At 40.0% G+C, this 22,141-nt stretch overlaps 1 protein-coding gene across 5 annotated transcripts in view; it reads left to right on the forward strand.

The window, feature by feature from the left end:
* The window catches only part of NBEA (neurobeachin), a 1,052,497-nt gene that overhangs the window by 538,832 nt on the left and 491,524 nt on the right, over positions 1–22,141 (forward strand). For 4 of the 5 annotated variants that reach the window (XM_082246612.1, XM_082246614.1, XM_082246611.1 and 1 more), the window contains 2 exons: positions 7,552–7,703; positions 15,316–15,442. In XM_082246612.1, the coding sequence (XP_082102738.1) occupies positions 7,552–7,703; positions 15,316–15,442 (279 nt within the window). The remainder of the gene's footprint in view (positions 1–7,551; positions 7,704–15,315; positions 15,443–22,141) is intronic. The other variant, XM_082246613.1, reaches the window with a different exon arrangement.

Below are 22,141 nucleotides of genomic sequence, written 5' to 3' on the forward strand. Positions count from 1 at the left end.
AAAATTGCTGGTAGTGCAGGGGGTTTTGCTAAATATCATACAGATCTTTAAAACAGTTTCTAAAATTTTCACTGGTGCCGTTTTTCTAATTAAATGTAATTGGAAAATGTTGAGGAACTACAAGTCCAAGCAGGCCCTGAAGTGGAAGTTCTAATTTTCTTGTCCTGGAGGACTGTTATTCGCAGTTGAAACCCCATTCTACTACTGTTTCTATGTTTCTACTACCCATTCTACTACTGTTTCTACTGTTTCTACTGTTTCTTGGTGGACCTAAAGCAAACCTGTATTAATAGAAATTTGGGAACTGCCATTGCTGATCGGTTTCTGAAAATGTTAGTTGCTTGCCTGTCTAATTTTGTGAATGCATTACTTTAAATCATAAAGGCAGAACAAAAGCTTTGCCACCAGTGATCTGATCAGGTCTGCCTCTCTGTTTTTCAGGTGGACCTGATTGGAAGGTCCTTGTATTCCTGTAGAATGGTTGATGAAAAAAAAAAAAACCAGACTTGTCCATTTATATCCATTTACCTCTGGGTCTTATCTGGCCTGCTAAAAAAAACAAAAAAAACAGAGGACTGCATCCTCTTCCATTTGGATGGAGCCATTTAAAGACAGTTGAGTGTAAACAGACAGCAGCGTCTGTTTACTCCTGGCTTCCCATAGAGCGGAGCGGGGTCTGTCCGTGCCTGCTCTGCATAGACTGTGTGTTCATGGACCTGTCAACTGCCCCGCTCTGCCTCACTCTGCTCTGCTCCGATCAGCAGGTGATCCGCTCACAGATCTGCTGATCAGAATAGAAGGCACCCGTGTAAAAGGCTAAGTCTAACTGTTCTTAAAAATGTACCATCCACCTACCTACCCTGCCTAACCTTTATAAAAAAATGTGTACTGAACTATTTTTAACCTACTCCAGTCACATGATCCCACAGCTCCAGTATGTCAGTGAGTGGCTGCTGAAGGGGAGAGGAGGGAGCTCCAACAACAGCTGGGCCATGGGAGCTTTTGGGTGATGTCATGACTCCTGGAATTCCCAGCCATTGTCAAGCGCTTTCAGAGCTCCAGGCTCATGTGACTGGAGCAGATTAAAAACGGGTAAGTAAACACAGGAGGAGGAGGGGGAGGAAACCTTTTTAAGAATAGATAGACTTATGCCTGCTGTGCACTTTCAGTTTTTGTTTGTTCAATCCAGGGGGCCGAACATGGATTCGCTTGATTCGATGACTTTCCAATATTAGTACAGCGATCTCCCCGCTAAACTATTGGGGTCTGACTGAGGGACTGCCCCCCCCCCCCCGGAACACACTTGTCAGCGCTCGCAGCCATTGGCTTTCAGCGCTGATCGGATGCTGGTTTTCCAGCATGTCTTTTCAACAGAATCGTCCCATTATGTCAGCCAGTTTCTGTTGAACCAGCCGATATTTGGCCCGTGTGTAACAGACTTTTAACCACTTCCCGCCCGCCCTATAACAGAATGATGGCGGGAATGTGGTTGTGTTATCCTGACCGGACGTCATATGACGGCGGCAGGATAACACAGCTCTGGGCACCCCCCAGGGGCGCGCAGAGCGGCGATCAGTGATGCGAGGTGTCAGACACCCTGCATCTCCGATCTCGGTAAAGAGACTACTGACGTAGCTCTTTACCATGTGATCAGCCGTGTCCAATCATGGCTGGTCACATCGTAAACAGGAACAGCCGTTGATCGGCTTTCCTTAGTTCGTGCCTGACAGGCACGAGTAAAGGAGCGCCGATCGAAGGCTCCCCTGTCAGATCATTGATTACCAGTGCAGACCCTCGGGGGGGGATGCCACTAGATCCACCAGGGATGCCCACTATGACCCCAGGGATGCCCACTGTGACCCCAGGGATGCCCACTATGGCCACCAGGGATGGCAATCAGGGCTCAGGGAGCCCCCCATTGCCCTCCCTATCAGTGCTGCCCATCATTGCCATCCTTTAGTGTCGCCCACCAGTGCCCATTATTGCCCACCAGTGCCGCCTATCAGTGCCGCCCGTCAGTGCCCACCAGTGCCGCCTATCAGTGCCCATTAGTGCCCGTCAGTGCCACCTATCAGTGCCCGTCAGTGCCACCTATCAGTGTCCATCAATGCCGCCTATCAGTGCCCAGCAGTGCCGCCTATCAGTGCCCACCAATGCTGCATATCTGTGCTACCTATCAGTGCCGCCTATCAGTGCCACCCCATCAGTGCCTCCTCATCAGTACCTGTCAGTGCAGTCTCATCAGTGCTCATCAGGGCAGGAAAAAACTTATTTATTTACAAAATTGTATAACATAAACAAAAAAACGTTTTTTTTTTTCAAACTTTTCGGTCTTTTTTTATTTGTTTAGCAAAAAGTAAAAATCGCACAGGTGATAAAATACCACCAAAAGAAATCTCTATTTGTAGGGGGAAAATGACATAAATTTGGTGTAGGTACAGTGTTGCATGACCGCGCAATTGTCATTCAAAATGCAACAGCGCTAAAAGAGGAAAATTGGTCTGGGCAGGAAGGGAGGGAAGTGCCCTGTATTAAAGTGGTTAACCTTTCTTCCCCTTTAACTTGCTGAATACTTGTCAGTGACTCAAGACTAAAGTCCAAGCCAGGCAAGGCAACTAGTATTTGCAGGTTAACAATGGCAGCCTACATACTGCTTTCTGCCAGAAGAATGATTTTTACTAGCTATACTCTAAACATCTTATCCACAAACAGTGGATTGCTATCCACTGCATAAAACACTGAATAAATGTAAATGAAAGGGCGTGGTAAATGGGATGTCCAGAAAGCCCACTAGGAAAATACATCATTCTATGTGAATTTTCATATCCCAGCAAAGCAAAAACCACCTGGAATGCTGACTTACTAAAAATCTAAAAGGGATACTTTAGACTAGAGGGGCCAGAATGTGGACAATGGGAGTGAACACTACCCATTATTTGGTATTCGAGAAATGGTGTCCCATTGTTGGTGGCAGTGGAAGGAGTAGTGCTCTATCCTTGGTGTTAGTGGGAGGAATATTGCCCCATTGTTGGTGTCATTGGGCAGAATAATGCCCTGTCATTGGCGCTGGTGGGAGGAATAGTGCCTCATCATTCCTGTCAGTGAAAGAAATGTGCCCCATCATTGATGTCAGTGAGAGGAATACTGCCCCATTGTTGGCATCTGTGGGAGGAATTATGTCCCATTGTTAATGCCAGTAATAGGAATAGTGCCTAAAGGGCCGCAGTTTGGAGACCACTGCTTTAGACTAATAGCTTAGAGTATTATGCAATAAAAATCAATTAAACTATACAAAAATCTTTATTGTAAAATATATTTTTTCTGGCGACAAGACCACCATATGATTAAAAACATTTAGGAAAATATCTAAAATAAACACCAGTTGGTCGCTACCCCCAACATCCCCAAAACACTTGGATAAACTGTATGTATACCAATACTGGTATCCTTTTTGGGACTGTCATGACAGAGATAATAAAACAAATTATGAGGAAATGTCACTTTGACAAGTTCTTCTGAGCAAGAGAGACAAAAATATGAACAGATTTATTTGACAAGGTACTGGCGCTATCGTCTAAACAAGATTCAAATATATGGTCTCACAGATATTTAGAGTAGTTGTAAAGGTTCAAGATTTTTTTACCTTTGTGCATAGATTGCATGAAGGTAAACAACTTTCTGTGTGCAGCAGTCACCCCAATACTTACCTGAGCCTATTCTCCCCCCCCCCCCAGCTCTGTGCATGGGAGCCTTGGCTCTCCCGGGTCTTTCTATCCTCATTGACTGAGACAGCAGCGGTAACCATCGGCTCTCGCTACTGTCAATAACAGCCAGAGATCTAATGAGGAGAGAGCAGGGGCGGAGCTGAGCCAGGCTTCGTGTGTGAATGGACACAGAGCAACGGCTTGGGAGCAAGCCTGCTCAGGTACCTGCATAGCAAGCTGCTTGCTATGGAGGCAGGTGGGAGGGGCCAGTACCACCGGTGGGAGACACAAAAAGAGGAGAATCAGGGCTGCTCTGTTTAAAACCACTTTTGTTATTAAAAAAAAAAAAAAAAAAACGACCTTTTTGATATCACAATAAATAGTAGAAGAACAAATGAAAATACTTCCATGTAGAAATTATATTCTTGTGTTGTAAGGCAAAGCTATGCACTTAATTTGCAAGGTCTTCAATTTATTAGCATGAAGAACCTTAGAAAACAACATATATGTAGAATTCCCTTTAAGGCCCAATCATACCACCTCAGCCTTTTGAACCTCCAAACTCCAAAATCCCAGGCATTTCAATTGTGCATGTAAACACTTGACTGAAGTATCGTTTGTAGCTACAAAGAGTACATGAGCTTCTTTTGAGCTACAAGCTGTCAGTTTTTTTGGCACCAATAGATTTCAATAGGATCATCTTAAAAATGCAGAAAGCCGCACATATTCCTTCATTTTTTTTCATCTAGTAACTAGCTTTTAGATAAAAAAAAAAAATACTCAAAGCCTCAGACGCCCACAATGATGCCCATACAATCGTTCAAAAGAAAAGAAAAAAAAAAATTCACGTGTGATTGCAGCCTTAAAGTTAAAAACTGCAACAGGGTTTTAAATGGGCATGAAGCAAGCATCCAACAGATGTTAATGGCTTAGTAATATAGATCTTGTCACTTGGGAATAAATGCAAACACATATCAAAGTTCTTGTATCCTCAAAATTGTTCTGTCCAATCCTCCTAGTGAGTATACTCACCACTCAAGAGGGCAGTGATACAGTCTCAGTGATATGGTTGCAATATAAAGCCAAGTCACCATAGAGGTGATCAAAGTGCAGTCACAATACAGGTTCTGAGGATCACTATACCCTATGTAAATGCTGGCCGTGTAATGTGGAAATATAGTCATATAATGAATGTAATTATTTGACATGTCACAGTTCAAAAGGTGTGCAATTACTCCAATAGAGTGTCATATAGTGAGGCTCTATTCTAATAGCATTGAGACTACCGTATAATAATGGCACCTCGTAAAATATATCTATTCAGAACTGTGCATATTTTTAGACTCCCTTGTCCGATAGATCATCTCATATTGGCATTTGCCTATTATTTGCTTTATCGTCTTTGTCATGCCGGTCCCCAGATGGATTACTTGATACAGCTGAGACCAGGCTTAAAGGGTAACTTTACTTTCGTGGGGAAAAAAATAGCAAATAAAGAAAAATCAATATAGAGTATACAATTGCGACACAAATCATATTGTAATTAAATGTTATTAAAAATTACCTTTACTTTTCAATCTGCAACAGTTGTAGTTTTCTGAAAATGCAATATGGCTACCTGGAGGTGTTCTGTACACAGAATGTATACTGACCACACCCCAGAAACATAATTTCCTGCTTGTGCGATTGGCTCTCCAATTTTCCCAGAAGTCTGCACTAAGATAAGTCAGATTTCTGGCATCCCCTGCAACAAAAATGTCATTTTTGGTGAGATACTCCCAAAAGGAACATGTCTAAAGGGATGTTGGCCTAGCAGCATTCCTCATTAGAGCCCTGCAGCTGCCACAGCTAATTGATAATTATGAAACCACTCCCATTAGAGACACTCGGCACAGAGGAACAAACAGTGATTTCTTAAAAAAAAAAAAACTAGGAATCTGCAACAAAGTTTGATAAAATCCTTGCACAGAGGATAAAATCCTTGTACAGAGATCACCCAGAGGGGGATGTTTTTTTCTCAACAAAAGTGGAGTTACGCTTTAAAACTATTACCTGTTGATGCAGTTTATTCCATAATATTAAGGGATGTCGGGGTACTGCACAATGTGTCTGGTGATTTAGACATTTTCCTAAATTTTTTTAATCATATGGTGGTCTTGTGGGCAGAATGATAATTAGATTTTCAATAAAGATTTTTTTTTTTGTGTGTGTGTACAGTAGTGTAGATATTTTATGATTCTAATTTTCCTATCGATAACCTAATCTTTTTGTCTAAAGTATGCCTTATGTCATTTAACGTCTAAGTGCAGTTAAAATAAAAAACACAAAATCAGCACAAGGGACATAACTTAGTCAGTAGGACATGCCCCTTGTGCTTATGCCTCTTCTGTTAAAAGAAATCCTCCTCCATTGATGCCCCCACCCCTGGCACTGTAAACGTCTGGTGCAATGGGGGTTATTAAACTGTGGAAGCTGTGACAGGCTCTCAAGAATGCCTGACTATACTTGTCCTTTCTTCCCAGATTTTCCATTCATAGAATCCGGTACTGCAAGTTCTATGAATGAAAAATGATCCATCGAAAAAATGATCCATCCTACTGTTCTCCATCCATGTATCGCAAGGTTAGGGCGTCATCCAAGGAGGAGAATTTCCCCTAACAAAAGAGGCATCAGCACAAGGGACACATCCTACTTAACTGTAAGTTATGTCTCTTGTGCTGGTTTTAGGTTTTTTTTTGACTGCACTTAGGCTTAAAAATTAAAGCTCTGTAAAAGATTTAAAAAAATGTTGACAGAATAGAACCAATTATTGTTGCTTTCACTTTTTTCTAATTGTATCATATTTTCTTTGTGAATCATGTGAATGCATAGTCTAAGGTACTATAAGTCCAAGCACACCTTTTCTGTTCTGCAGGGTTATAAAAAAAAAGACATTAATGAGCCATTCTTTATTTTCATTCTACGACTAATTCCAATTTGTGGCAGTTTTAAGAGAAATGTTACCTGAAATAGGGAGGGGGGGGGGGGGGGGGACACTGCCTTTGCTATTTTTTGAAAATGCTGGTTACCTAGCTTTCATGCTGATTTTCTAACCTAAATAATTGACGCCATTGACCTGAGAGAAGTGTCAATATCAGGAGCGCTGACTGTTTTTCTTGCATGCTCTTTCTAGCTTTGGTGTTTGAGGTTGGTGGGTAACTAGTGCCTAAAAAAAATAACAGCGACCATATTTGTTCATGGCAAGCTTTCATTATAGGTAAACTATACTATGCTCAAGTAGAGAGGGGCAACAGATTAGTTTTAATCCTCCATATACCCCCAGCATATACTTGCCTCTTCCTCACATAATCCGATCTTCCCATTCATGTACCAGTGCTGTAAGCAGGGCTATCAGGCACTGAGCCCATAGCTATGAGCTCTGATAACCTACACAGGAATTTCCTTTTGCTCCTGGCTGGGAGTGGCTGGGGAGCGAATGAAAGCCAAGTATTTGTGTCTGTCTATGTTTGCATCTAGGTAAATCTGTTGCTTTGCCAGACATACATGGATCACATTTTCACTTGAAGTCCAGTTGCTGAATTACACGTCAAAAAGAGTCATTGCGGTTTATTATTGCAGTGCAGTACCAAGGTTTACCAGTAGGTTGCAGTATAATCTCTTATCATTGCTACCTTCCTGTCTTGATGGGAATATTCCCATGTGGCCACACAGGAGAGTCACAGGAAATGAGTTACCTGCTTATTATATTCTTTTTGTTAGAACTGTTTACCAATAAAACCAGAATAATATGTAAAAGGATTTATACATTGTTCATTCCTATTTCTTTCCTCCTATGTGTTTGCTACAGAAGTGTCGTGGTACCTGTGAAGAAACCTCCGCCTGGCAGTTTAGCTGTGAACACAGTTGGCGCTGCCAGTGGTGGTAGCTTAACCCCCAGCACAACGCCAAATATATTTGCTGCTACTGGAGCAACTCCCAAAAGTATGATCAATACTACAGGTATTTGTTCCCTTCATTTCATCTTCCATCCAGAAAGTGTTTCCAGCAATGTACGTCTCATGTACGCTAAGACTTTGTTGTACAGCTTCCATGTTTGTCTACGTTGGCAGGAATACAATACAATCTTAGACAAGTAGTTAGCAGAAAGATGAGGACTTTTTGTTTTAAAAAAAAAAAAAAAAAACAGTTTCACTGGAACTGTTTGTGAAGAAGTGCAATACTTGTTTGGAATTAAATATTTTAAGAAATAATGACCTCAGATGTAAGTTCTGCTGGAAATCAGCCTTGGCATACAAGCCAACGCAGCCCACACCTGGGTTTATTGCTGAAGTGCAAAAAAAAATATTAAATTTTTAGGTAATGCCTAAAATTTTATAGCATTTTTGCCACTTGCTTTAAAGCGGTTGTATACTTAAAAAAAAAACCCTGCAAGACAAAGGCATAATGAGCTAGTATGCTTCGCATACTAGCTCATTATGAAATACTTACCTTAGAACGAAGCCCCGACACGGACCCCCAGATACTGCTGTGGGAGCTGACATGATCCCTCGGCGTCTCTTCCGGGTTCGGCGGCTCCGGCGCTGTGATTGGCCGGAGCCGCGATGACGTCACTCCCGTGCATGCGCGCAGGAGTAATTTTCCGCCAAGTTCCCGGCAAGGAACGCTGAAGGTCCGCCGGACCTTCAGAGTGCATGCGCCGCTCGTGTGAGCGGCTGCATGCAGTGAAAATATCTCCTAAACCGTGCCGGTTTAGGAGATATTAATTGTACCTACAGGTAAGCCTTATTATAGGCTTACCTGTTGTTAAAAGTCGCAAAAAGCGGTATACTACCGCTTTAAACAGCATGGTCTAGTCTGAGCAGTAACATAGAAACAAGGATCACAGGTATTGCAAATGCCATAAGACCTTAAAATGCAAGTTCCCCTGTGCCAAAAAGGCACACTAGGCTGTCCCATATGAGTATAACAGCATAGTATGCTTAAACCTTACTTCCAACCAGGACTCCTTTTTTTAAATAAATGTAGGTCAAAACCACATTAAAAATATGTCAAAGATATCTTCTTAATATTTATTGTAGGGATAGAACAGGCATTGGGACCAGCACTCTCTAGTGGCACTTGAGGTGTGTACTTTCTACTGTCACAGTCAATGACCTCATCGTAAGCGATGGGAGAGAGTACACAGTGGGGTTGATGTACTAAAACTGGAGCCTTCGAAATCTGGTGCAGCTCTGCACAGAAACCAGTCTGCTTTCAGGTTTTATTTTCAAAGCTTAATTGAACAAGCTAAAGTCAAAAGCTGATTGGCTACCATGCACAGCTGCACCAGATTTTGCATTCTCCAGTTTTAGTAAATCTACCCAACTGCACATGTGTGGCCTGAAAGAACAGGGCGACACTCCCTCCTGTGGGACTAGGGGGCGGTGGTCTCAATGTCTGCTCTATCCCGCACTGTCACTCTGCCTTTGGGAGAAAGAGGAGCAGTGATGGGTCTTTATTACAGGAAGCGCCTATACAGTGGTAAAGTTTCACACTGGATTACTGCACAGATCTAGTAGAACACACAAAACAAGTAAAATGACACATACTTCCTCTGTTTAGACAATATTTGCTTTTTCTAGAGTTCAGCTTTAACTAAAGGCCTATGTGTTCTCATTCGTTTTGCCATACTATTCTGCTGTGATATCATACATTGTCCTGCTGTTTTCTGTGCTACCCTGTGATTCACACACTCCTTACATCAGATCTCCAATGCTTTTCTGTGGTGCCTTGTATGATTCTACTGTAATTACTGTCTTTTTGTATATGAAACTTTTCTGTGTACTGTGACTTGAAATGTTACTCTAGGCATGTCAAACTTAGATGAAACAGTGTGCCAAATTGAGAGGTCAACGTCTTAAAGGTGGCTGCACCTTCTTATTATAGAAAAATTCTCAGACCCAACTGTATACAGATCCTTAAAGGGTAACTCCACTTTAATGGGGAAAAAATTGGAAAAAAAATAATAAAAATTTAAAGCATATACAATTTCGACACAAGTCATCAAGTCATATTGAAAAAGGAAAAAAAAGCAGCGCTCCAAATAGTGCAACAATATAAAACTTTCAGTTGTACATAAAAAGTGAAAGTGTCTATTTGCAAAATAGAACTCAATCTTACTAATGCAACACCAACAATCAAAAAACAGTCCATAAGTGCAAAACAATCCAATAAAGGACTGATCCATGCAGAGGCACCAGCAGCACCCTCATACATTCGGACTTCTTACCAGATGCCCAGGACCATAAATTATAATGGTCAAACAGGCAGTGGCATGTTTATCCAGGAAGGTAACCATCATTTGGATCACAGATCGTATAGGGGAGACTCACAGTGATAAAAAAAAGGAAAACGCCTATAGTGAAGCCCATCATGATATAAAAGGATTTATTTTAAAAGATGGCTACAATTACCTTCATACAAAACCTTAAAGGCATTTGTTTTGTATAACAAAAGAGCAGCAGGCTGTTGGCTTCAAACACTACCACTGTTAAGCGATCCAGCGTGTGTGATGTCATCACTGGTAGGCCATTCCCTGATGCATTCCATCATTACCAAGACGCCTTCGAAGGATGGGCCAAATTATATGACCTATTGTAATTGAATGTTATTAAAATGTACCTTTCCTTTTCAATCTTCAGCGCAGTGATTTTCAATAAAATGAAATATGGCTACCTGGTGGTTTTCTGTACACAGAATGTGTATAGAACGCCCACCAGAAGCATAATTTCTTACTTGTGTGATTGGCTCACTGTTTTTCCCAGAAGTCTACACTAAGACACAAGTCAGATTTCCGGCATCCCCTGCATCAAAAATATCATTTTTGATGCAATACTCCCAATAGGAAATTACGTCTAAAGGGATGCAGACCATGCAGGTTTTCCTCATTAGAGCCCTGCAAGTGCAGTAGTTGATTGATAATTATGAAACCACTCCCATTAGATTTACTTTCCACATGGACACACAAGCACACAGGGATTTCTTCAGGATAACAAAAGGTAGGAATATGCAACAAAGTTTGTTAAAATCCTTGTAATGTACAGAGATCACCCAGAGGGGAATTATTTTTTTCCCAACAAAGGTGGAGTTACTTTGAACTTATATCCAAGTGAATACTTAGGGGTGTCTTTTATAAAAGAAAATGCATAGCGGTTTTCCATCAAACCTGCCCGTAAATTTGCTCTGAATAGCTCTGCAGATTAAATGTGTGAATGGGAAAAATGCCACAGTACCTCAGCTAGATGATGCCGCCTATTATAAGAAATAAGTATGCTCTTCAGCTCTAGTGGCCATAATGCAGTTACATAGTTATTCAGGTTGAAAAAAGACACAAGTCTATCTGGCTCAACCAATAAAAATATAAACAGTATAAAAACAAAAAACAGTAATGGAAACCCAACCATACAATCCCATATACACAATCCTATACCCGTGCAGTTGATCCAGAGGAAGGCAAAAAACCCCAGCAAAGCATGATCCAATTTGCTACAGCAGGGGAAAAAAAAATCCTTCCTGATCCCTCGAGAGGCAATCTAATATTCCCTGGATCAACTTTACCTATAAATATTAGTACCCAGTTATATTATTTAACCTAGGAAATAATCCAAGCCTTTTTAAAGCAATCTAATGAGTGGCCAGAACCACCTCTGGAGGGAGTCTTTTCCACATATTCACAGCTCTTACTGTGAAGAAACCTTTCCGTATTTGGAGACAAAATCTCTTTTCCTCACTTGTCCTCTGTTATCACCTTAAAGTGAATAACTCAACACCAAGTTCACTATATGGACCCCTTATGTATTTATACATGTTGATCCTATCCCCCCTTAATCTCCTCTTCTCAAGAGAGAATAAATTTAGTTCCTCTAATCTTTTCTCATAGCCGAGCTCCTCCATGCCTCTTATCCGTTTGGTTGCCCTTCTCTGCACTTTCTCCAGTTCCCCGATATCCTTTTTAAGAACTGGTGCCCAAAACTGAACTGCATATTCCAGATGAGGTATTACTAATGATTTGTAGAGGGGCAAAATGATCTCTCTCTCTGGAGTCCATGCCTCTGTTAATACAAGAAAGGACTTGGCTTGCTTTGGAAACCACAGCTTGGCATTGCATGCTATTATTAAGCTTAGGATCTACCAGAACACCTAGATCCTTCTCCGCTATGGATTCCCCCAGTTCTACTTCCCCTAGTATGTATGATGCATGCATTTTCACAGTGTTTTCCCCATTCAGACATCTGATCTGCAAAGACTATATCCTGAGAACATTCAACTTTGCCCTGTTCGCACAGAACAAATTTACATGCAGTTTACAAGCAGCTGTGCCAATTTTATTATTTTTTTTTAAGTACACCCCTAAGCCATGTTCCCACCATTTACCAGTCCCGTACTAGAACCTCTGTGACCAGTAGAAGAACTTTTATAGTTGTCATTTGTGTGGAGTATTATCACTTTTTACAGTAAAATGGTCACTCATCAATGTGTACCAAATGAATCCACTTAATGGGCATTGAAATAGGAATATACCGCATGTTAAAGTCATGCTATTGTGTTTGCCACATTACGTCTTGAAATGCAACCTCCTGCTTGTTACCTAATATTTATTCAGCTTCAGGATTGTAGTATAGATAGCCTGGATCTCTGCTAAATTGCTGGTTTTACAGTTTGAGTTTTGCTCTGAATGCGCTATGTATCAAGTATATGAGATTCTAACTCCAGCTTTCCAAAGAAAGCACAGAAACTTAGAATATGAACAGAGCTCTTGCTAAGTTTGAGTAGTTCAGTTCTTACCCACAAAAGGCTGCTCAGAACAATTATACAATTTTTTTTTTCTTTTTTCAATAGCAATTTTACCAAACTGTAGAAGACAATAGTTGTCATTTTTTCACTGCATCCCACATGAGCTCTCCTGCCTCCACTGTATTTTGAATAACTTCTCCGTGGAAAAGCTAGATTGTGTCATCAGGTAGATAGATACAGAAAATAAATCCTTAATCAGAATGATTTTCTTTTACATTTGAGCACTTTAGGTAAAGTATACCTAAAGCCAAACTTTTAGTTTTTGTGGGTTTTTTTGTGCCCCTTTGGGGTGATTTTGGTTCACTTTCTGTCTTAGAGACAAAACAGGGAGTTGGGGGGACAGCAAAGGAAAAATATGTTAGACACTTGCCATCGGAACAGGTGTCGTTGCAGGATTTCTCTTCAATTCCTGTTCGGGTGACAATTCCTAAATTTTTGGTGACAATGGCCACAAGGACATATAGAGAAGGTGGAGACACAGACAATGAAAAACCTGACAGAAGATTTTAAATTTTCTATACTCGGAAATGAAAGGAAAACTATTTGGCTTTAGATACACTTTAGAACAGCCATTCTCAACCAGGGTTCAGTGGAAAACAAGGGTTGCTCCAGAGTTTGCTGGGGATTCCCTGAGATGTGGCTGATTGACCTTCCGTCAGATGGTGCCTACATACTTTTGGCCAATGCAATGTGGCAGAGCTAGTGACATTATACTTTTAAAGTGTCTGTAAGGGGGACGCTCTGATCACCATTGTAAAGGGGGAATTCTTCCAAATATCCTCCCATGTAAAGGACATTCTTCTCGCTGATCTCCAAAAAAATTGTTTTAGCAAGGGTTCCCTGAAATGTGAAAATGATTTTTCAGGGGGTTCCTCTGGGACAATCACGTAGAGAGAGGCTGCTTTAGAATATTCTTTTTTTGTACTTTTTTTTTTTTTTTGTTAATTTGAGCATTTTGCATAAAATATATCTAAAAGCCAAAACCTTTTGTTTTGGATTAGATAGGAAATGGGTAAAACTCCTGTCGAGTATTTTGTTTTTTTTTTTGTTTTGCGGTCTTCCATTAGGGAGATTTTTCTTCACTTCCTGACTTGGCGACATAGTGGAGAGTTGAAGGGACAGCGAAGGAAATCATTAAATTCTCTCTTAGATGGGAAAAGTTGTTGACATCGAAAGATTTTCCTTCTATTCCTAAACTAAACTCACAGAACAGAAATACTTGCTTCCTCATTCCAGCAAAGTGGCTACTTCCCGGTGCTGTTTTTTCTTTACCTCTTGATTGGCCATTTGGGGAATGATGTCATCTTGCATATGTACACTGGTGTCCATCATTCTGGCACAGCCAGAGTGTGCTGGGAATGCACGCTGAGCTGTGCATGCGCAGCTCAGTGTGCATTCAATAAAAAACTGTAAGCTGGCAGATGTATTGGTTTAGCAGAAGAGACATAGCATGTCTCTTCTGCAAAAAAGATCAACCTGCTCACAGTTTAGTTCTACTTTAAATTTTTAATTTTGGTGACAGTTGTCCCACTGGATCTCCCAAGTGGGTACAGATAAAACAGAGAAACCTGATAGACAGTTTTAAACTTTTTCTACTGTATTCAAATGAAATTGAAATGAAATATGTTGGCTTTAGATACACTTTAGCTATGTTAGTTTTCCAGCTTCCAATATCATCATTTGAAAGAGTTGCAAGTTGACTTCTGATTTTGCATAACATAACTGACTTTCTGTTTTTAGATTGTGGTATGAGCACACAGGCAGCTGAAAATATGGACAGATATACTTAGCATGGATCTTTTTGTCAAATAAAAGCCAACATCCTTACCAAGGGACAACATGGTTAAAAGCAAATGGAGAAAGCATTTCTTACTTTTAATAATTAATTTTAGAAAATTTTCCTCTTTACCTCCTCCTCGCCCACTATTGGAGGTTTTTTTTCTTGAAGGGGAGCGGGTACCTTGTATTACCAGGTACCCTCTTCCACTTCAAACCCCCCCCCCCCCAACAACCACCTGGGACTGTCCAAATCCCATGAAGCTGCATGTCCATTCACAAAGTGCAGTTGTGACTCAAAGACCAACGAAGAACCAGCCTGAGTGTGGACATCGCTGGATCCCTGGACATGTAAGTGATGGGGAGCCGTTCCTCTTACGTCCATCAAATCAGATAGCAGTCAGGTGTAAACCAACAAGCAGTCCATTTACATCTGACTGCCCACAGAGCTGAATGGTCTGTGTCTGCATGGAGCGGACAGACCTGTCATCCTCCTGCTCAGTAGGGATCAGCTTACAGATCACCTGCTGAGCAAGCGGATTGCAGCTGCAGTCCACCCTGTGTGAAAGGGGCCTCTGTGGTAAAATCTAAGCTGCTATTGTTGTCTTGTTTTTAGGGTAAACCTGTAAGGCTTTCATCCTTATTCTTTCTTTACTACTTAGTAGTCACCAACATACCTGTCGGGTGTTAAGATACGTGATGTGCACAAGCTCTTGGTCATGCATCTTAAAAAGGGAACACCAGGAAGAGCAGGTTATAGATTTCTATGTCAGTAAGTTCATTTTAAATTAAAATATGTCTTAAGGTTTCTATGTCAAAGTAAAATTTTTATTTTAGGCAGCTTCCTTTTATGGAGTTTTTTTCACCTCTGTTAGATGCTAGGCTTGGTTTGGAACTTTAGTTGCATCATGATTTATAGATCAATGATATAAATGTTAAAGGTATGAAACCTCTCCTTGTCAATGTGTGTGTCTCACTTGCTGAGGTTTTGTCATTGGAACAGGTGCTGTGGACTCTGCCTCTTCCTCCTCCTCCTCATCCTCTAGTTTTGTAAATGGTGCTACCAGCAAAAATCTCCCAGCGGTGCAGACAGTGGCTCCCATGCCCGAGGACTCTGCAGAAAATATGAGGTAAGTAGAGTTAAATAAAGCTAGTTGCTTTGAAAGTCGGAGGGAAGAAAAGATGGAAAAAAAAAAGTGAAAATGTGAACTAATACCCTCCCCACTCTCTCCGTTCCCCACTGCACCCCCCTCCGGGGATATTGAGCTGCCAGTACCCACGCAGTCAGTGTAGCAGTCCAGGGGTGTGAAATTCCATGCTCATCCTACCCTTCTTTCTGTAGGGATTCCAGGATGGAGTGCTCACCAGCCCGCACTGACCAATCAGAATTGCTCTGCTCCATCCTTGGAAGCCGTACAGAAAGAAGGTGAATAAGAGAGGGGATTGTAAAACCCCAGACTACTACACCAGCTGCGTGGGCATTGACAGCTCATCACTCACAGGGGAAAGTACAGCAGGGATGGATGGGGGGGGGGGGGGGGGGAGAGAGTGTAGGGTGTTAAACTTTTTCATCTTTTTCTAAAAGGTGAACTAACCCTTTTAAAGAAACTAACTAAAGGAAACATGTTTTGTGTTTCTTTTGGGATTTAGAACTACTGTCAGTTTTCTATTGCTGTTTGTGTCCCTGTCTAATTGTCCTGATCACCAATGTCATCATAAATTTAGAAAAAAAAAGTTAAATCCAAATTTTTTAGTTCACTTCTATTCCCATTTAGTGGCACATCTTCCATCTTCCACATCTCTTGTTCACGTGACAACTGTTGGGATTTCCCTAGGGTCTTAGTCCATATTTAGACACCAGAAGATTTAATAATGGTTTTCCCTGCCATTGGAGGTTTGCATTTTAATTTTATAGATAGCAGAGACTGGCATTCTACATTAACTGGCATCATAATTGTCTACTTGATACGAAAAGTTGGCATTGTATGTTTTGCAGGTAGCAAAGTCAGGCACTGTCCTTTTTTTTTTTTTTTTTTCTGACACCAGAATCTAGAAACAAATGGCACATTTGACCTGTCTGCTTTTTGCTGGTAGATTCTTGGAATGTGATTGAATTTTGCCAGAAATGAAGGGGTATACTTAGTAGTTTCCAATTTATTATGGGCCCTTTGTAAAAATGCAGATTTTTTTTTTTTTTTTTTTTACGTCCTATGTTTTGTTTCTGTTACATAGAAACATATGTTTGTTTATGTTATTGTTGACTGCTGATAACAGCTTGTATTATAATTAAAATGACATTTGCCTGTGTGTTCCTTCCATTTCAGTAACACAGCGACATGTGTAGGCATTGAATAATTAATTATGTACATGACCAGTTTTATGGGTTTTCCAGACTGCTAATCACAAAAAAAAAAAAAAATCACCTGTTTAATCTCCAAAATAAGCTATGCACATTATTCTTTCAGGACTTATACCTTTATTTTTGGCTGCTTTTTTTTTTTTTAAACTTTATTCTATAATACCCCCTTGCCATCAGGGGAAGTTTTGACATTTTTCACATGCATGTTAAAATCAGCATTTTTTGTAGAAAAATTATTTAGAATCCCCAAACACTATATAATTTCTGAGAACAGAGGCCCATACAATGGGGAAAATAATTATATGTCTATATAATTTTATCATATGTGTCTACATTTTTATCATATGTGTATTTTAAATGATAGATACAGAATATAAACCAAAAATCCAGAAAAAAACACAATACAAATGTTATAAATTAAGTTGCAATGCAGTGTGGGAAATAAGTATTTGATCCTCAAGCAAAGCAGGACTTAGTACTTGGTGGAGAAACCCTTGTTGACAATCAAAGAGGTAAGGTTTGCACACATCTCAGGGGCATTTTGGTCCACTCTTCTTTACAGATCTTCTCTAAATCCTTAATGTTTCTTGGCTGTCGCTTGGCAACTCGAAGTTTCAGCTCCCTCTATAAATTTTCTATAGGATTAAGGTCTGGACTGCCTAGGCCACTCCATGACTTTAATGTGCTTCCTCTTGAGCCACTCCTTTGTTGCCTTGGCGGTATGTCATTGTCGTGCTAGAAGACCCATCCATGACCTATCTTAAGTGTTTAGACTGAGGGAAGAAGGTTATCCAATATTTTACAATACAGGGCCCCGTCCATTGGCCCCTTAATGCGGCAAAGTCGGCCTGTACCTTTAGCAGAGAAACCACCCCAAAGCATAATGTTTCCACCTCCGTGCTTGACTGAAGGGATGGTGTTCTTACAGCTAGTCAAGCTAATGCCAAAGAGCTAAATTTTGGTCTCATCTGACCATAGCATTTTCTCCCAAACCTTCTGTGAATCATTTAGATGTTCATTGGCAAACTTCAGACGAGCCTGTACATGTGCCTTCTTGAGGAAGACTGCTTTGCAGGTGCTGCATGATTTCTATCCAGGGCGGCGTATTGTGTTACCAATGTTTTGTTTGGTGACTGTGGTCCCAAATGCCTTCAGATCATTCACAAGCACCTCCCGTGTAGTTCTGGTCTGATCCCTCACTTTTCTCATCATCATCCTTACCCCACAAGGCAAAATCTTGCATGAAGCTCCAGACTGAGGGTGATTGATGGTTATTTTGTATTTCTTCAATTTGCGAAACATCACTGCAACAGTTCTCACTAAGCTTATTGCTAATGTTCTTGTAGTCCATTCCAGCCTTGTGCAGGTCTACAATCTTGTCCCTGACATTCTTTGACAGCTCTTTGGTCTTGCCCATGATGGTGAGGTTTGAATAGAATAAAGAGATTCTGTGGATGGGTGTCTTTTATACACATAACTAGTTGTCGTTAAATTGACAGGACTAATCTGTGTACCACATGAGCACATACTGTATGTAGCTAGTCTGTGGGAGCCTGAATTATTGTTGGTTGGTAGGGCATCAAATGCTTATTTTACTCACTGAACTGCAACTCAATTTAGAACATTTGTATCATGTGTTTTTTCTTGATTTTTGGTTGATCTATTCTGTCGCTATGATTTAACATACACCTATGATAAAAATTATAAACCCCTAATTTTTTTGTAGGTGGGCAAACTTACAAAATCCGCAGAGGATCAAATAATAATTTTCCTCACTGTAAATACCAACCATGTCAAATTTTAAAATTGTTTACGCCTGTGAAATGGAAAAAAACGTTGGTACCTAAAACTGTCCATATGCGGCGCTTTAAAAGTTTTTACAGGTTATAAGTTTGGAGTTAAACGTGAGCTATGACACTAGAATTATTGCTCTCACTTGAACGTTCATGGCGATACCTCATGTGTACTGCAGTCACTGTCGATATATGTTTGCTGGACCTACGTGCACGTTTGCATTTGTGCATGAGCACAGGGGAATCGGGATGCTTAATTTTTATTTTATTTTTTTACACTTTTCTTTATTTTATTTAATTTTATTGCTATCACAAGGGGTGAGCAAGACACCTTGTGATTGCTTTCGGTAGTAACAGGTACTTTTTATGAAACGATTAGTGGTCTGTTAAACCCCGTGCCCTTCAAGACAGCTAATCAAACAAGCTTCCCGGGCTGTAACAGCCGAGGAAATTCAGTACTGAAACCCAAAGTGACAAAATTCTTGTCGAATCCAGCTTCATTTCGCTCCTCACTAAGCAGGTGCATGCAAGGGTATGTAGGAAGGTGAAGGGAAAAGCAGAAGAGTTTGACCAGCACAGAGAGCAATTATACACTCCCCAAAAAGCAGCTGGCTAATACATGCCAGGAGGGAAGAAATTGTCACTTATAATATACAAATATTAAAATTGTTTAGAAAGTTCAAAGGCATGTTGCAAGTTAATAAACATCTAAAACTGAGAGCATTTAAAATACTTGATTTCTCAATTGCCCAATGGGGGACATAGCTTGATAGAAACCTAGAGTTCTACCGCTGCCTACAGAAGAAATGGACACTAGACACTAGAAAACCACAGGCTGGAAGAGGTCTTCCACCTCATACATTTTTGCTTGGTGTCCTCAGGAGAGTGAACATGATTCCTTTAGTTCTGATGTTTTCAGTTTACTTGAAAGATTTTTCTACTATCAACACTTCTGGTATATTCAGACGAGATACTGAAATCCTGGAAATCAATCCAGTCAGTCAAGTTTTCCAAGTGCAATAACTAAACTGGTATTCTGTCTGCAACAGTTCTGCAGTTGGCAGGGACTACCTAGCACAGGACTCTGCTTTCAGTTCAGGCCAGTATATCTGAGAGTTCTCTAACCCAAGGCTATGGCATTGTTCCTGTCCCCATCTCTTAAGACTTACTGTGTTGAGTACCTAGCATGCTTTTTGTTGGAAAAAAATAAAGAAATCTCATGCAGAACAAGCATTTTTATCTGGCAAGTCAGAGAAGAGTCAGATCTTACTTTATGCTTTTTCAGGTTTAGCAGCTTATGACATTTTAAAACAAATATTTTTGCACAATACCCAGTTTTATACCATTTGCCAAATGGCAATGGTAGCCTCCTCTCTCAGAAAAAAGTTTACTTTATTTTCTTAGGTGAATTTGGATGCATTTTCACCAGCTTCACATGTGTAGCCTGAAAAGCTAGTAAAAAAACATATAGTCCTCGGTTTTTGGATATGCAGTTTCTATGAACCATAAATATGTCACCACTGCAGATCGAGCCCCCTAAACGAGCTTTGACCAGGAAAGAATTGCAATGCTGGAGCAAGTGGAATGGGGGAATTTTTTTTTTTTTTTATGGCAACTTATACCACCTGAACTGAAGGCATGTTTATTGCTAAGTAATCAAATGTTACCTACGTATTCTGATCTTACTCTTTTGAGGTGTGTTTTTGTCTTGTGGAATGCAGTTTGCATCATTGTCATTACAATAGTGCTATGTATTGCAATAACACATTTTCCTTCAGTACAGTCTTTACAAACTGTGCTATGTTCTATGAACTTCTAAACAGAACCCACTGAAATTTAATAAAAATACTGATCATTGGGTCTCTATACCTGTAATAGTTACATAGACAGTGAAGAACTGAAAATAATAGGAGCAGTGTACAGCCACTTTCCCTCCACAGCTCGTGTGGGGGTCAGTGGTGGCATCAGGCAAAGGCAAGGCAGAGCTTCCAGTGGTCTCAAAGTAGAACTAAAGGCAAACCGTTTTTCATTTTGGATAGAGTAGGGGAGGGTTATAACCATCATTTCTCAATATCATCATTTGTTTTCAATATCTGTGTCCCATTGCAGAGATTTCCCTTCATTTCCTGTCACATAGCCAAACAGAAAGGAATTTCCTGCAAATTAAGGGAATTCCTTGGGCACCCCCAGTTCACCAGAACTAGTGTCCCTGTTTGAAGATTTCCTTTATCACTTTTCTGGGAACAACCCAAAAGTTGGGATTTTCTTTTACTTTTCACTTTCAATGATGAAATAGGACAAATAAAGAGAGTCAATCTCCTTAACGGGGGACACACATAAATTATTTTAGTTGTCTGGCTTAGGATATTGGCTGATTTACATAGCAGATATCCTTGATGAGCAAAAACATTTTCATAAATAATATTTCTAGTTTCAAACTGCTCTGACATTAGAAATGTTTCTCTTTAATTGTGAATAATTAAAAATCACAGAAGCTCTAAAAGAAATGTAATTTACCCAATATATAGAGATTCTGTTCATTCATAATCTGACACAAAGAATATCATTAGGAATAATGTGACTGCATCATGTCCTCTTATGGTCTAAACACTCAGTATCTAGTTGAGCCCCCATTTACACCAGTGCAATTTGTCATGAAATTTGACAGTTCCAAATCGCATGACAAGTCACACCATTGTTGGCAATGGAACTGTTTAAATTGTCGCGACTCATGTCACAGCGACTTTGAAAAAGGTTCCTGTATTACTTTTTGCCAATTTCATTGCGATTTGCATAGACTTCTGTTACACGAAGTTCCAAGCCGCAGTAAAATCACAGGTGCAAATCACTCTATCTGTGGTTTGGAAATTGCGATGAAGTAGCTTGATTTCAAAGCCGCATCAGTGTGAACCAGGGCTTGAAGTTATTCAACACATGTGGTGGTTATTCTTGTCCATAAAGAATACAATTAGGATATTTTTGAAGCATGTATGTTCAATTATAGATTGTCATTTATAAAAAATAACATTGCATTATTAGGTGGCTGCCTAGATATGTAAAGTATTTTATGAAAAATAGAGCCATCTTCCATGCAACAAGCTTCCTAGAATTGGACCACAAGCTATGTTCTGATGTCGGTATGGCACTAGGTCAGTTAGAAAATGAGCATTCTGGGAAATTCCTCTAATAGATTAAATACAGCTTCAAGATAAATCTCAATTTTTAGGATTTTTAAAAATTATGGTTGGCTCCTACATAAAATATAAATGTCTTTTTAATAACATTAACTTTTGAGTTTTCTAAAAACAATCAATGTGATATGAATTGAAAAAAAAAAAAAAAAAAACACTGGAGTTTTCCTTTAAGCTGCGGTTTCACGTTTTTCTGCAGCTGCTCATAGAAATCTGGAATTTATTCTTGATTAGTCTCTGCTGCTGGTTCGGTGAGAGCCAAAACCGTGGGTCACACTGTTCAACTTTAATAAAATGAAACACATGAGTCAAACTCAATCATTGTTCTCCTCACCCTCTATGTACTAACACCATTATCTCGATTTAATTCAGATGACACCATATTAGCACACTGTTAATGATTGTTACACACTAGAGTTCATTGTTCAAATTAATTATGTGAAGAAAATATTTAGCACTATTGAAATTAGGTGAATTATATTAAAC

The sequence above is a fragment of the Pelophylax lessonae genome (assembly GCF_965119305.1).
Source record: "Pelophylax lessonae genome assembly, chromosome: 2".
NCBI classification, from domain to species: Eukaryota; Metazoa; Chordata; class Amphibia; order Anura; family Ranidae; genus Pelophylax; species Pelophylax lessonae.